At 36.1% G+C, this 13,922-nt stretch overlaps 1 protein-coding gene across 4 annotated transcripts in view; it reads left to right on the top strand.

Moving 5' to 3' along the window:
- The window catches only part of LRRC7 (leucine rich repeat containing 7), a 128,921-nt gene that overhangs the window by 15,272 nt on the left and 99,727 nt on the right, over positions 1-13,922 (top strand). For all 4 annotated transcript variants that reach the window (XM_070939465.1, XM_070939464.1, XM_070939463.1 and 1 more), the window contains exons 3-5: positions 3,016-3,094; positions 5,168-5,257; positions 11,062-11,118. In XM_070939465.1, coding sequence (XP_070795566.1) covers positions 3,016-3,094; positions 5,168-5,257; positions 11,062-11,118 — 226 coding nt within the window. The remainder of the gene's footprint in view (positions 1-3,015; positions 3,095-5,167; positions 5,258-11,061; positions 11,119-13,922) is intronic.

The raw sequence follows: 13,922 nt of genomic DNA, 5'->3' as shown, positions 1-13,922 counted from the left end.
TAAAAGAGATTACTTTTTATGACAACTGACTAGTGTTATTATGATTTTCTCTCCTTATTCTATAGTTCCTCTTTATCACCAGAACTCTTTTCAGAGAACCATGGGACTAAGCTTGTTCGATGTATGCTTTGCTTTTATAAACTTAAATGGAAAGAAATGCATTAAAGCAAGAATATTAATATGCCACAGTATAAATATTGGTATAAAAGGAAACTGCCTGATTGAAAACAAAAATTTAGCTGTGCAAAAATAATGTAAATGGGATTGATAAATTTGACAGATGTTTATTTGACATAAAAATATCAGAAAGGGTGCCAGTCAGCCTCCTGATTTAAATCTGTAATAAAACAGATTAATAACAAGAAGCCATGGGAAATGGTACATCATCTCTTACTCCTTGCTGGGAAAAAACTGCACAAAACAATGTTCCATATATAAGGAAAGAATATAGAAGAATTCAGATAAACTTGTCAATGAATTTAAGTTTGTTTTTAACCGAAGAAAGAATCTCATATTTTATAATCAAGGCAGCTGTTCTATTCTGTTTTGGAATAACCTTGAAGAACAGGAGGAAAGCCATTAATAAGACAACAGTCAGATAAAAGAGTCCGAACTGTAACATGAGAAAACATCTCAGATAAGCCCCTCCCTAACTCTCATAAAGATAAAGGCAGGGACATTCAGACTTGCAAGATTCAGTTATCATAGTCTTATAATAAAACTAGTATAGCCTGCTTGACTCTGGTTTACTAGTCTAGCCTACCTTGAAGAGCTGACAAATTTTAAGAAGAAAAAAATTGAGAGTGAGAAACTCTTTGATATATAAAGTGAATTTATAATTATACTATATTTTACTACGTTTTCAGAATGATGGAAGACTTTATCCCAATTTTGGTTAAGAGTAGCATTAAAAAAAATGGAATTCACACTAGAGTGTGTATCCTGAAATCTACTGGTTGTCTAAACATATTTTCAAACTTGGTTCCTTGGGGTTCCAATCTAGTTTAGCCCCTATATTTATTTTTGAGAAACAGCAGGGTTTGATCTTAACATAACTTAATGTTTAGTGTAACTTATCTTAATGTTTGGCCCCTGTTCTTTTGTAATGTGTTATAGAAGGGAAAAGGACATTTCAGTTGATTGCAGCAGTCAAATTCAGCACAAAAACCTGCCTTGATTATCAGTGTATTTCTGGTATCCCTCCCCCCCCCCCAAATCCAATTTGCCATTTATTCTCGCAAAAGTCAGTGATGGCAAACTTACGACATGCATTTCAAACATGCCATGCCATGATATTCTGGGTACATGCCAGCATTCTCCAAAACCCGATAACAACTATTTTTAAAAGCATGCCTTAATTCTTGTACAATTTTAGTAGGCTGTGGAGGCCACATGAGGATGGAATATAGTCTTACATCCTTCAGACCCTATGGAAGTCAAGAGGCCTCCACAGCCTCCAAAATTGCACATGGATAGTGTCTGCATAGGCTGCAGAGGAGCATTCTCTGAAGCCGCTTCAAGAAAAAAGGCCTTGTGCAACCCAGAAAAAAAAATCAAGTAGGCCCTTCTGAGCAGCAGTACTTTACAGCAAGGCTGGGCCTGAATTGGAGGCTTCAGGCTTGAGTTTCAACCCTAGATCCACTATTCCAAAAAGGTTGCCTTACACTATTCCCCAAGCAAGGTATGATTGCCCCCATGAACTAGCACTCCCCAGATCTCAACAAAAAGAGATCACTGCCTGAAGATAAACTGCATGCAGCAGATCATACCATGGGGGCAATGGAAAAGAGTGTGAGGCAGACTTTTTGTGTGGTGGCTCTAGGATTGAAGTCAAGGCCTAGGCCTTCACTTCAGGCCCAGCTTCAGCACTGCTGTCAAGTGCCACTGCTCAGAAGGGCCTAGATATGGGTGGAGGGATAGAGAATTGTTTCTCTTTTGATTAGAGGGGCGGGTGTAACACACCAGAAGAATAAGATTGTTTTTTTTGAATTTTTGACACATTGAGGCCAAAAGGTTCGCCATCTCTGACATATGTGGTATTTCTGTCATATAGTTTAGATATTTCTATGGTGGTTGCACAATTGTAAGTTTCCATTGGGATTTATGAAATTTGTTCATTTACACCAATAATTCAGAACTTTTCTTTTAAGAAAGGCTTTTAATCTTTAAGTATACCCAGAATGGATAGGCTTATATCATAAGTAGTGATTATGTCAGAGTGTGATCTTGAAAGTTATTGCTATACTTTTTTTTATCATTGTTTGACCTTGTACTGAAAGAATAATAAATTTTTTCTCCAGTTTCAGAATGTGAATGAATTACATTCTATGTCATCTAAATTTAGTAAGCCTATACTTATTCTACATGATTTATGCCAAGAATGGAGAAACTAAAAAAGTTCCTTTAGAAATGAATTGCATCATTACGAGTTTCATAGCATATTTTATAACTAAAGTATTGTACAATATACCTCTCATATATGGAAAATATTTTAAAAACAAGTGTCCAGGGGCCATTAACTGTGTTTATTTGATTATGTCATGTCATTCTTGACTCTTAGCAATAGTAGGTGTTTTCAATGAAGATATGTCCCTGGCCTCGACTTTCAATAGTGTACTCATCCTCATGCTTGCTTGCCATATACTTTATCTAAGAAGCTAGCCTTTTTATTTCAGCTACAAGTAATGGTTTATAGATATAATTTAGATTTAGTAAAACCTTTCCTACAAAACTGGCCTTTTTTGTATTGGTAGATAACTATGTTGGCCAGGAAACTATTATTCAGCTCAAGTAACTTTTGAAACCAAGTGAAATTTGAGGTATTATAGTAAGTATGTATGAATAAAATCTGTGCAAAATATTAATGTATGTTGATAAGACTGAACCTTGGGATTTGTCATGAGTTCAAAGAGTTCAGAACTGTTTAGGACTAAATGAATGGTTTACGTTTTTCTACTGAAATGAGGAAAGTTATCAGTTGTGCTCATAGATGTAACAGCTTTGTTTTTCTTTTAGGGATTCAAGATTTTCCAGAAAATATAAAGTGCTGTAAGTGTTTAACAATAATTGAAGCAAGTGTCAATCCTATTTCTAAGTAAGTGTTCATCAATGGATTTTTTTCTCTGCCTCTTTTATGTATGCAGGGTTTAACTTATGCCAATATGGTGAAGGTATATCATATGGACAGAGCAGACATATTTTATAACAAAGATAGAAATATGAATGTGGCAGCACATTTGCATGTTGCCACAAAGCTTATCTTGAAATTATTTCTTGATTGCCATTTATAATTTAGATGATAGGGAAGAATATGGACAGTTCACATACACTCTACAAAGGTCTTGCTTATGTGCAAGCTTGAAAATTAATATGGATGGGTAGAACATTCTATCATGTATCAAACATTCATCTTTGAACTGCCCTTGTTTTAAAAACAGCAAATACAATCTAGTAAATGCATCAGATGAGTTGTCTCAACAATACAATTCTATTTAGTGTGGGGCAGGATTTCTAATTCATCAGGGTTAAAAACAGACATGAATTTATAAAAAACATAGTTCTGGAAATGTGAAAAACCTAATTTTCCAGAAGAGTTTACATTAAAGTGGGAAGAGAAGCTCTGTTTTATGATTGGTACTTGAACCAATGATATTTGACACTCCTATTTCTTAACAGCTGGTTTTGTTCTTCAATTACATCTCTTTTAATACTTGTTATGAAGCATCTGTGACAAGATCTACAGCACTATCCATAAGATGCTTTAGATTGGCATCGAAGTGATGATACTAATAAAATTAGATGTAACAATAAAAATAAACCTGCTGAGTTAAGCTTGATTTGTGGAGACTTGTCTAAGTCCATGAAATTTTCTTGAGAACAGTATGCAAGTAGTCTATTCCTTTGAGATATTTTTTCAGCTTTCCAATCCAACCTATAACCCTGATATAGACTAGTAGTCCCCTATCCAGAGTCAATCCTCCTTGGTTTTTCAAAATCCAGTTAGATAGGTACTGTCAGCTAGTTGGGCTGCATGTAACAGTAAGGATCACTTACAATTTTGTGATACTGAGGGAACAAATACATTGGCTAAGGCTGTAGTTTTATAACACTGTAATGAAAAGTGAACCTGTGGAATACAATTGAGCTTTGTTCCAATTAGAATTCAGGATTACCAAATTTTCTATAAAAAATTAAATGGACAAATCATAGCATATACTTTTTCTGGACAGACTGTAAACAAAGATTATCCCAAGAATAATAAATTGGCATATTTGTTGAAAAATAGTTGCCATTCCCTTAATTACAAAGAAATACAGACTGCAAGACAGTAATGTTTACTTTGAAAAGATGTAATTCACCAATGATATGATATAAAACTTGGAAATTAGAACAGTGATAGATATAGCTAAAGAGCTGTGGTTCATAGTACTTACTATCTAGTTTGGGAATTATTTACGTTCTTTTGTGTTCATCTTATTTGTTTTATTTATGGTTTTGTTAATAAATTATGCATCAAAATACTCATGGAGTGAATTTAAGATGCCTTAAAATGTTTTTTTGTAAATTAACCGATATTATCAATATTTTAGATTAAATATATCAAGCCTCCCCCCCTCTTCTTCTGCACAAATTAGTGGTCTTGCCCTTTGCCCTCTATTTAATTAAACTCTACAATATGACTAATTCTTCCATGCAGTTTTATTTTCCCTATATTTTTTGATGGAGCACTTCAATTTTGGCAATGCAAATAAGATACAGCATGTAGTCTTATAAATAATAATAAATAAATGATAAATGGCAACATGTTTTCCATAGCAGTAATCCTCAGTCATCATAAACTTGCATGTACATAATTATTGATTCTAGTTGCTGTACAAAGTAGATCATCTAGTTATTTTGAAATTTAATTCACCACTGAAATACTTACATACACTTGATCTTAGTCAAAAGACTGGGAAGCATAGACATAGACAAACAAAAGAAATGGTATAAGCTTATATTATCCACTACTGCAGTACACATTGTTACTTGTTTTATAAGAGGCAAAATGTTACCTCTAACAAATGGGTCAGGTAGTGAGCATATGGTTGAAGATATGGATCTGTTGGGACTTACATTTTCACAATTCCTCCAGCATCAATGCTAAATTTTTTACTCATTGTTTTAGGCTCCCAGATGGTTTCACACAGCTTTTAAATTTGGCCCAGCTATATCTAAATGATGCCTTTCTGGAATTTCTTCCAGCTAACTTTGGAAGGTAAGTGTGAATTCCCACTTAACTAGAAGATTTTAGATTACAGAAAATAGATTACCAATTTAAAGACCTGTAAACTAATAACAGACTGTTGTATGAATCTTCATTGTTTTTCAGAAATAAAACTGTGATTTAATAGGTTTTTCTTTGAAATAACTGTTTTATAGGCTTGAGGAAAGAGATCTGTCCCAGTACAGGAAAACTATTGCAATGGCATATGAAAGAATATGACAGATGAAGGAATAGTTCTAAGCTCAGAGTAGTAACAATCCCCAGTGGCCTAGACATTTAACATAAGATTGTTGTCCAATCTGTTATTTTTATTTTATTTTATTTTATTTTTATACCGCCCTTCTCCAGCAGGACTCAGGGCGGTGAACAGCCAAGGTAAAACATAGCATACAAAATTTAAAACAATTTAAAAAGATATTAAATAATTTCAGCCCACAATTTAAAAACACCCCAATAAAATCAATTACGAATTAAAACCGAAAGATGGGATCAAGCCAGCCCGGCTAGATGAAATAAGTGAGTTTTAAGGGCCCGACGAAAAGTCTGGAGGTCTGGGATCATACGTAACTCTGGGGGTAGGTCGTTCCAGAGGGCGGGCGATGCCACAGAGAAGGCTCTCCCCCTGGGGGTCACCAGCTGACATTGTCTGGCCGACGGCACCCTGAGGAGCCCCTCTCTGTGTGAGCGTACTGGCCGGTGGGAGGCTATTGGCGGCAGAAGGCGGTCTCGTAGATACCCAGGCCCTAAGCCATGGAGCGCTTTAAAGGTAGTCACCAACACCTTGAAGCGCACCCGGAAGACCACCGGAAGCCAGTGCAGCTCGCACAGGAGGGGTGTCACATGGGAGCACCCCGTCGCTCCCATAATCCCCCGCACGGCCGCATTCTGGACAGTTGGAGCCTCCGGGTGCACCCCAAGGGGAGCCCCATGTAGAGAGCATTGCAGTAGTCCAGGCGGGAAGTGACGAGTGCTTGAGTGACCATGCGTAAGGAGTCCCGATCCAGAAAGGGATGCAACTGGCGTATCAGGCGAACCTGGTAAAAAGCCCCCCTGGCCACGGCTGTCATATGCTCTTCTAAAGACAGCCATGCGTCCAGGAGGACGTCCAAGTTGTGAGCCCTCTCCATGGGGGCCAATGACTCGCCCCCAATAACCAGCGATGGCACCAGCTGGCTATATCGGGACACCGGAAGCCACACCCACTCGGTCTTGGAAGGGTTGAGTCAGAGCTTATTTCTCCCCATCCAGACCCGCACAGCCTCCAGGCACCGGGACATCACTTCAAGGGCATCATTGGGGTGGCCTGGGGTGGAGATGTACAGCTGAGTGTCATCAGCGTACTGATGGAACTCCACCCCAAAGCCACGGATGATCTCATCCAGTGGCTTCACATAAATGTTGAACAGGAGGGGCGAGAGGACCGACCTCTGCGGCACCCCAAAAACAAGGCACCTCGGGGTCGACCACTGCCCCCCTGCCAACACAGTTTGCGACCGGTCAGAGAGATAGGAGGAGAACCACCGCAAAATGGTGCCCTTCACCCCCAACCCCTCCAACTGGCGCAACATGATACCATGGTCGATGGCATCAAAAGCCACTGAGAGATCTAACAGGACCAGGATAGAGGAGCAACCCCTACCCCGAGCCCTCCAGAGATCATCCACCAATGCGACCAATGCCGTTTCCGTGCTGTGCCCAGGCCTGAAGCCGGACTTATTTTTTCTTTGAAGACGTTTAGCTTCTCATCCATGAAGCTTCTTCAGCTCTGACAGGATAGTGGGGTTGATATAAATATAGAATCATATCTGACAACCAATCAATTGGAGTACCTACACTAGTGGATTGTACAGCTAATTGTCTGTTAGACTGCAATTGTGTTAGGAAATAAGTTTTCTACTGCTGAGAAAGTAATATTTTTGTTTTGGCTTGCCAAAAACAAAAAATCTGATGGATTTTTGACAGCTGGTCATTTGCATCCATTCTGCAAGGAATATAAATCCTTCTATACCCCACTATCCTGTCAGAGCTGAAGAAGCTTCTTGGATGAGAAGCTAAATGTCTTCAAAGATAAAACAAGAAATTCCAGTTGCCTTCTAAAAAAGCACCTTTGGGACAACCATGATCTGGATGACTGAGAATCTCTACAGACACATAGGCTGGTTTAATTTATTATGCAAATATGCACATTGTACTGGAAAACTGGTTTGCTGTATATTAATAAGTAATTCAGATAATTAAGCAATTAAGTAAAACAAGGAGAATAGATCTATGAAAGCCAAAATCTTAGTCATGTTGTGTTGTCTCAACTTTAAACCAGAGGTGGGTTTCCAGAGGCGGAAATTTTGAGTAGTTCGGAGAACCGGTAGTAAAAATTTCTGACTGGCCCCGTCCCCATTTATTCTCTGCCTCCCAAGTCCCAGCTGATCGGGAGGAAATGGAAATTTTACAGTATCCTTCCCCCAGAGTGGGGTGGGAATGGAGATTTTACAGTATCCTTCCCTTGCCACGCCCAAGCCACACCCACCAAGCCATGCCACACCCACCAAGCCACACCCACAGAACCGGTAGTAAAAATTTTTAAAACCCACCACTGCTTTGAACTCTAATCTTATATTGCTGCATATTAAATCATATTTGTCCTTCCAGAAAGAAAGGAGAATGTGTATGTAATCCATGTGTGTAGAATTATGAAAAGTATGTATGTTTCAGCAAACATAATTGTATTCATAACTATTGGTAAACGTAGTTGTTGTGATTTAGTCATGCCGATATAGAACTATAAATACTGTGTGCTCCTGCAACTTTGCTTAAGATTTCTTCTGAAGACATTTGCACACGCTGAGACGTGGCCATTTGTTGAGATAGTAAGTGGGAAAAAGCTGATTATGAAATGAGGAATCTCTTGTTCTTGTCTATATAAATTACAGTTAAAACTTGAACTTGACAACAGTAAATGAGTCTTTTTTACTGATCCCTACTTCCATTTTCTTTATGTTTTCTTCTTCACAAAGTGATCTGAATTAACTGGCCCTGAGATCAACTCCCAGCACTTATTTGCCTCAATAATTCTTCTGTCTAGATCATTTCAGATTTTAATGACTGCAGTTTGAAAATAAATCTTTGCTTCAAAATGTTCTGTATTAGAACAGAGTCATTTCAGATCTTTGTTAATATTGCAATAGCATTTAGACTTTACAGCCCTCTCTAAACAGTTTACAGAGTCAGCATATTGCCCCCAACAATCTGGGTCCTCATTTTATTGACCTTGGAAGGATGGAAGGCTAAGTCAACCTTGACCCAGTGAGAATCGAACTGCTGACACTCAGCCAGCAGTTGGCAGAATTAGCCTGCAATACTGCATTCTAAATACTGCGCCACCACAGCTCTATATAATCCAGATATAATTTGAAGCTGCACAGAAATAGTAAGACAATGTTCCTTCTCCTTTCTTTTCTCTTCTTTAAAGCTTATATCTGATTTAACCAATACATTTGAAACAACAGTTTACTAACCAGGATCTTTAATCATAGTATGTAGCTGTTTTAACATTACAATTCTCAAACTGATATTATATCTGGCTTAACCAATACATTTGAAGGAACAGTTTACTAATCAGGATCTTGAGACAGTATACTTGTTTAATTGAATAGATTTGTTAGTCTAAAATTTGGCACCTTAGCCCAGGCACTGGGACCACTTGATTGAAAAAGGTATAGATAAATCCAGTAAGGGTTTGTCATCTCCTTCAGTGGCCCCCAACCTTTTGGGCATCAGGGACCGGTTCTGTGGAAAAAGGGTTTTCTGCGGACTAGAGGGAGCATGGTTTTGTGTGCTGTTTGCATCCTGAGGGTGGGGTTTTGCTTGTTTGCAGTTGCTGAAATGCCACGGACTGGTTCCCCTCCACAGACCGGGGTAGGGGACCCCCAATCTACTTGATCATCCCATAATAATTGTTTCCAATACACGCAATATTATGTATCCAGTTATTTGTATGGAAATAGGTTATGTCAGATATTTCACAGAAAAGCAAGGAAAGCAAGCAGAAATATAATGTGCATTGTGCAAGTTGAAGAATTACACATAGACATAATTTATGAGTTGCACATACCTTCTGTAGCTCACTGATTTTAATTACAGTTGAGATGCTCCAAATTCACTTTGCCTGTTTTAGAAAAAATTGGGAAGGTCAAGTGCAATTTGCTCACACCTATGATTTTTTAATGCATGAATAAGTATTGACTTGTCTCCTAGTATGACAAAACGTGGTACATATCATTTTCCTTTTTGATATATTATAATTTTACTTTCTTTCATTGTAGTCAGTTGGTTACGTGCTTTAACATAAAAGCATCTATATAGCTTTTACATACATTGATGTTACAATTTTGGATCTTGTAATTTTGTCTTGACAGCAAAATAGAATACTTAGCATGTTGCATTAAATATATATTCCCACAAAAATAATTTCCTGTAAATATGATTCTATTCTATTCTAAGGTATTTTCAGATAAAATAAAAGCTTCTAAATTATAGGAGGAAAAAAGTTATCTAGGGAATCTTTATTTAAAATATATGTATGTTAAAAATAGCAGTTAATAACTAAAGGTTTTATAGGTTTTCCAATAGTTTGTTTACTCTGCAGATTGCCATATTGCTTTTTTTTTTAAGCATTTTAACTACCTGATATCTCTATAGCTCTTTATCAACCATCATGAGAAATGTTTGAAAACATTACATGTTTTATTCTCTCTAAAGACACTAAAGATTACAGGACTAATAACTTATTATCACTGTCAAAGATTTGACATTTTCAAAAGAAACTCCTTTATCTCCCATAGGATTTAATTTAATTTAATTTAATTTCCAATTTATATACCACCCTTCTCCCTGAGGACTCAGGGCGATGTACAGCCAAGATAAGAACATAGAATACAAATATTAAAAACAGTTAAAAATATATATAAATTTGGCCCGAAAGTTAAGAAGTCACAAACTGATTAAAAGAATTTAAAAATTTCTTCTTAAGCCAGCCCGGCTTGCTGGAAAAGATGGGTTTTAAGGGCACGACGGAAGGCATTGAGGTCATAGATTCTCCTTATCTCAGGGGGCAACTGATTCCAGAGGGTAGGAGCCCCCACAGAGAAGGCCCTCCCCCTGGGGGTCACCAGCCTACATTGTTTGGCTGATGGCACCCTGAGGAGGCCCTCTCTGTGGGAGCGCACGGGTCGATGGGAGGTCGTCGGTAGCAGCAGGATGTTTTTTCTTGCTAAGTTTCCTCTTTACCAATTAACTTACAAAGACACAATTAATTCATTTTTGTTAGTGCTATAGGAAAATCAAAAATAAATGTATAGATGCTTAATCGTGCTCATGATATTTTGCATTTGCTCTGGCTTGAGTAAATCTCAAAAGTATTAATTGATGGCAGCCTACATTTATTGAAGCCTTTTGTACTTTTCTCCTCTTTAATTGCTCTCATGGGGATCATCAAGATTTCCTGAAGAACATTGCCAGCAATCATAGATGATTAATGTCATCTAAGTTAATATTTTAGAGCTAGAAATATCTGCTGAATGTGGAATTTAGCATATTTTCCGTAAATGTAATCAGAAATGAATTTAAACCAGTTAATTTCAGCTGCAGACATACAGTTACGATTGTCATTTGAGATTTTGCAGGTGCATAGGAATAATTCAATGTACATGTGTGGCTTGTATTATTGGCAGTGGAATAAAAAACTCCATAGCAATTAATGAATTCCTAATTTGATTTCTTTTAATCTTTATTACTTCCAGACTTGTTAAGTTACGAATATTGGAATTACGAGAGAATCACTTGAAAACGCTGCCAAAGTAAGTGTCTGTGTATTGTAGCATACAGAAATCTTCCAAGAACGTAATTTGTTTTCCACTAAATATTGTACAGTATGGGTTTTTTTCCTGAGCAATTCTCATTTCAAGTTGTGACTTATATCTTTTGAAATTATTCATTGGGGAATTTATTTTAAACTATAGTAACTAGACAAATAGCTAATATCATAAATAGCTAATATCATAAAATGATAATCAAATATTTAGAAAAAAGCAAATAAATTTAAAAACAGGAGCTCAGTTTGATGTGCAGTAAATATATTTTTAAACAAAATTCAGTAACACAATTTATATAAGAGCTCATATACTGGATAGCATTATATTTTCATAGTGTCCCTAATGCACTCAATACAGAATTATCTATCTCAGCCACCTGCTGACATAAAAACCTCCCACACCTAATGCTGTATTCAAATACTAGGACATTCCAGTTATCAAGAATTTGTCACATGAAATATATTTTTGATTCATCATAGACAAATAATGTTCTGTCAGTCTGTTAGCTTTGGTTAATAATTAGTCACAAACCCTCTTAATCCATTCTGATGCAAATTTCTTGTCTTTCCCATCAAATTTGACATACATAAGCAAGATGAAAGTTAACCTAACCGAGTTATTTCTTAATAATGACCAAAGGATTTCAGAGTCTTGCTATGTCAAAATGTCAAATGTTATTAAATGTCTTTATGCCTCTTTTACAAAAATTCAGTATGCATTATACTTTTATACTTACACCCCTTACATTATACTTACACCCCTATTAATATTTGCACTATATTTTGGAAAACAAGAGTTTTATATAACCACCTATGTAGGTTATATTTATATAGAATGTCAGGGCTTTTGCTGAAAGTTATCTTTTCTGCTGAAAGGATTATTTTTGTCAATGTTACCTCTGTTCCACACAGTCCCACATGATCTCTCAAAATATTGACCTTATTCTATATAGCTTAGGAAAGGGGCAATGAAAGCTACAGAGGATAAGAGGAAGTTGAAAAGAAAAATCCCTTCCCATTTATTCCTCTGGATAAGTGAGCTTTCCATTCATAGAAATAATCAGTTGCATTGTAGTTAATTAGCTTTTACAAATTAATTGAGAGAAGTGAATTAATAAATAGAGAACATTTATAAAAGCTGAACAAAGTTATATGAGATAATGATAGGGCAGTTTTAAAACATTGTAAATATGAAAAAATAATATAATACTCCTTCCTCCTTCTATTTTTCCCATAATCCCCTCTGGGAGGAGATTGGGCTGAGAGAGAGTAAGTGACCCAAAGTGTTCACTGCCTTAAGTTATTTACAAAAAATAACAAAGACAGTAATAAATAAAAATAAATAGAATGTTTTCCTGTTTTTATTTTTAATCATCAATAGTTGCCAAGGTCCTATGAGCATAATTAGTAATTGTATTTAAACATAAATTGTTACCCTCTTCCAAAAAAAGCCCAACTTTGGAATGCCTGCCCCATATACATTACAAATGCAAAAAAACAAAAAACAAAAAAACAATTAACAGAAGAAATTAGAAGATTAGCTCAGAGAAAATCAATATAGCTATCGCCATGTCAAGTGTGCCTTAAGTGTTAAAGCTGATAAAACAGTAATGGCTGAATTTTTGCTCTGAATTTTTTGGAACAATAAAGTATCTTTGTTTTTTCTTTCCATCTTGAATTAGACCAGGCCTTAATCATGTATTTTGAAACTCAGGTGATTGTACTAAGCATCCCTTCTTATTTAGGTATATTAATTTTGTTTTATCATAAAAGCTAAAATACAAAACAAAAAAAAAACCCAAGAAGTATCCCTTCTCCAAAGATTGTGGTGGTATTGTACCTTAAGTATACCTGTTGGGTGTATGAACAAGAAATGTGTCTAATAGGGAAAGTTTAAGTTTAAGTTTAATGTGATTTTATATGCTGCCCTATCTCCAATGGACTCAGGGCGGCTCACAACAGTAAAATACACAATGACATTAATACAATATGAAATTAAAAGTCCGAATTAAAACAGTTTAAAACAATTTAAAAACTGTTAAGAGACTGCAATTTAGTTGTGATGAGTTTCTTTTTATAAGGCTACTGATCATATATCCAGTGCAATTTAAAAGAGCCCCAGCCCATTCCATATCACTTGAATGATATTGGTATAACCTGTTAATTGAAGACAGGGTTTCAGGTATCTAGTTGATCCTTAGTAATAACATTGCATTAATTATCTGATATGGATGAAAGGATTGCTAAAAATTTGCTTCAACAAGCCTATACAGGAAGAAGGGAAATAGTCCTTTTAATAAGTGCATGATTGCTACTCTTGAAAAACATTCTGACAGAGCAATTACTTGAAGAGAGGAAATGATATAGGAGTAAGATTAATAACTGCTATCTTTGTGCAAATAATGTGTCAATGTGGATATAGGTGAGATAGTGTGTGAATATATATATAATTGATGTCTGGCTGATACTGTTACTAAGCTTTAGCATCCTACTATAGACATCCACAGAGAACACTTAGTTAACTCTGTAGTATGTTCCTTACTAAGATGAAACATAAAATATTTATCTTGAAGTGGGAGCATTATTGCTGTTATCATCATATATCTCATTGATTGAGCGCCTTATGTTTGTTCTTTCAAAACTTAAATTTAGTTTGTGCCATATGTAGACACAGTTTCAGGAATTGAGATGAAAAAATATCTGTGTTATTTTTGCAGAACTGGTACCTTATGTATTCATAAAGTCAAGTTTGGTGAAAGAGTTTGCTAAAAAATTATTTCTAATTCATGG

This window comes from Pituophis catenifer, unplaced genomic scaffold (assembly GCF_029215685.1).
Source record: "Pituophis catenifer annectens isolate HBS135680 unplaced genomic scaffold, rPitCat1.0.hap2 SCAF_3, whole genome shotgun sequence".
Taxonomy (NCBI): Eukaryota; Metazoa; Chordata; class Lepidosauria; order Squamata; family Colubridae; genus Pituophis; species Pituophis catenifer.
The sequence above is the reverse complement of the archived record's forward strand: the minus strand, read 5'-3'. Positions and strand labels throughout refer to the sequence as shown.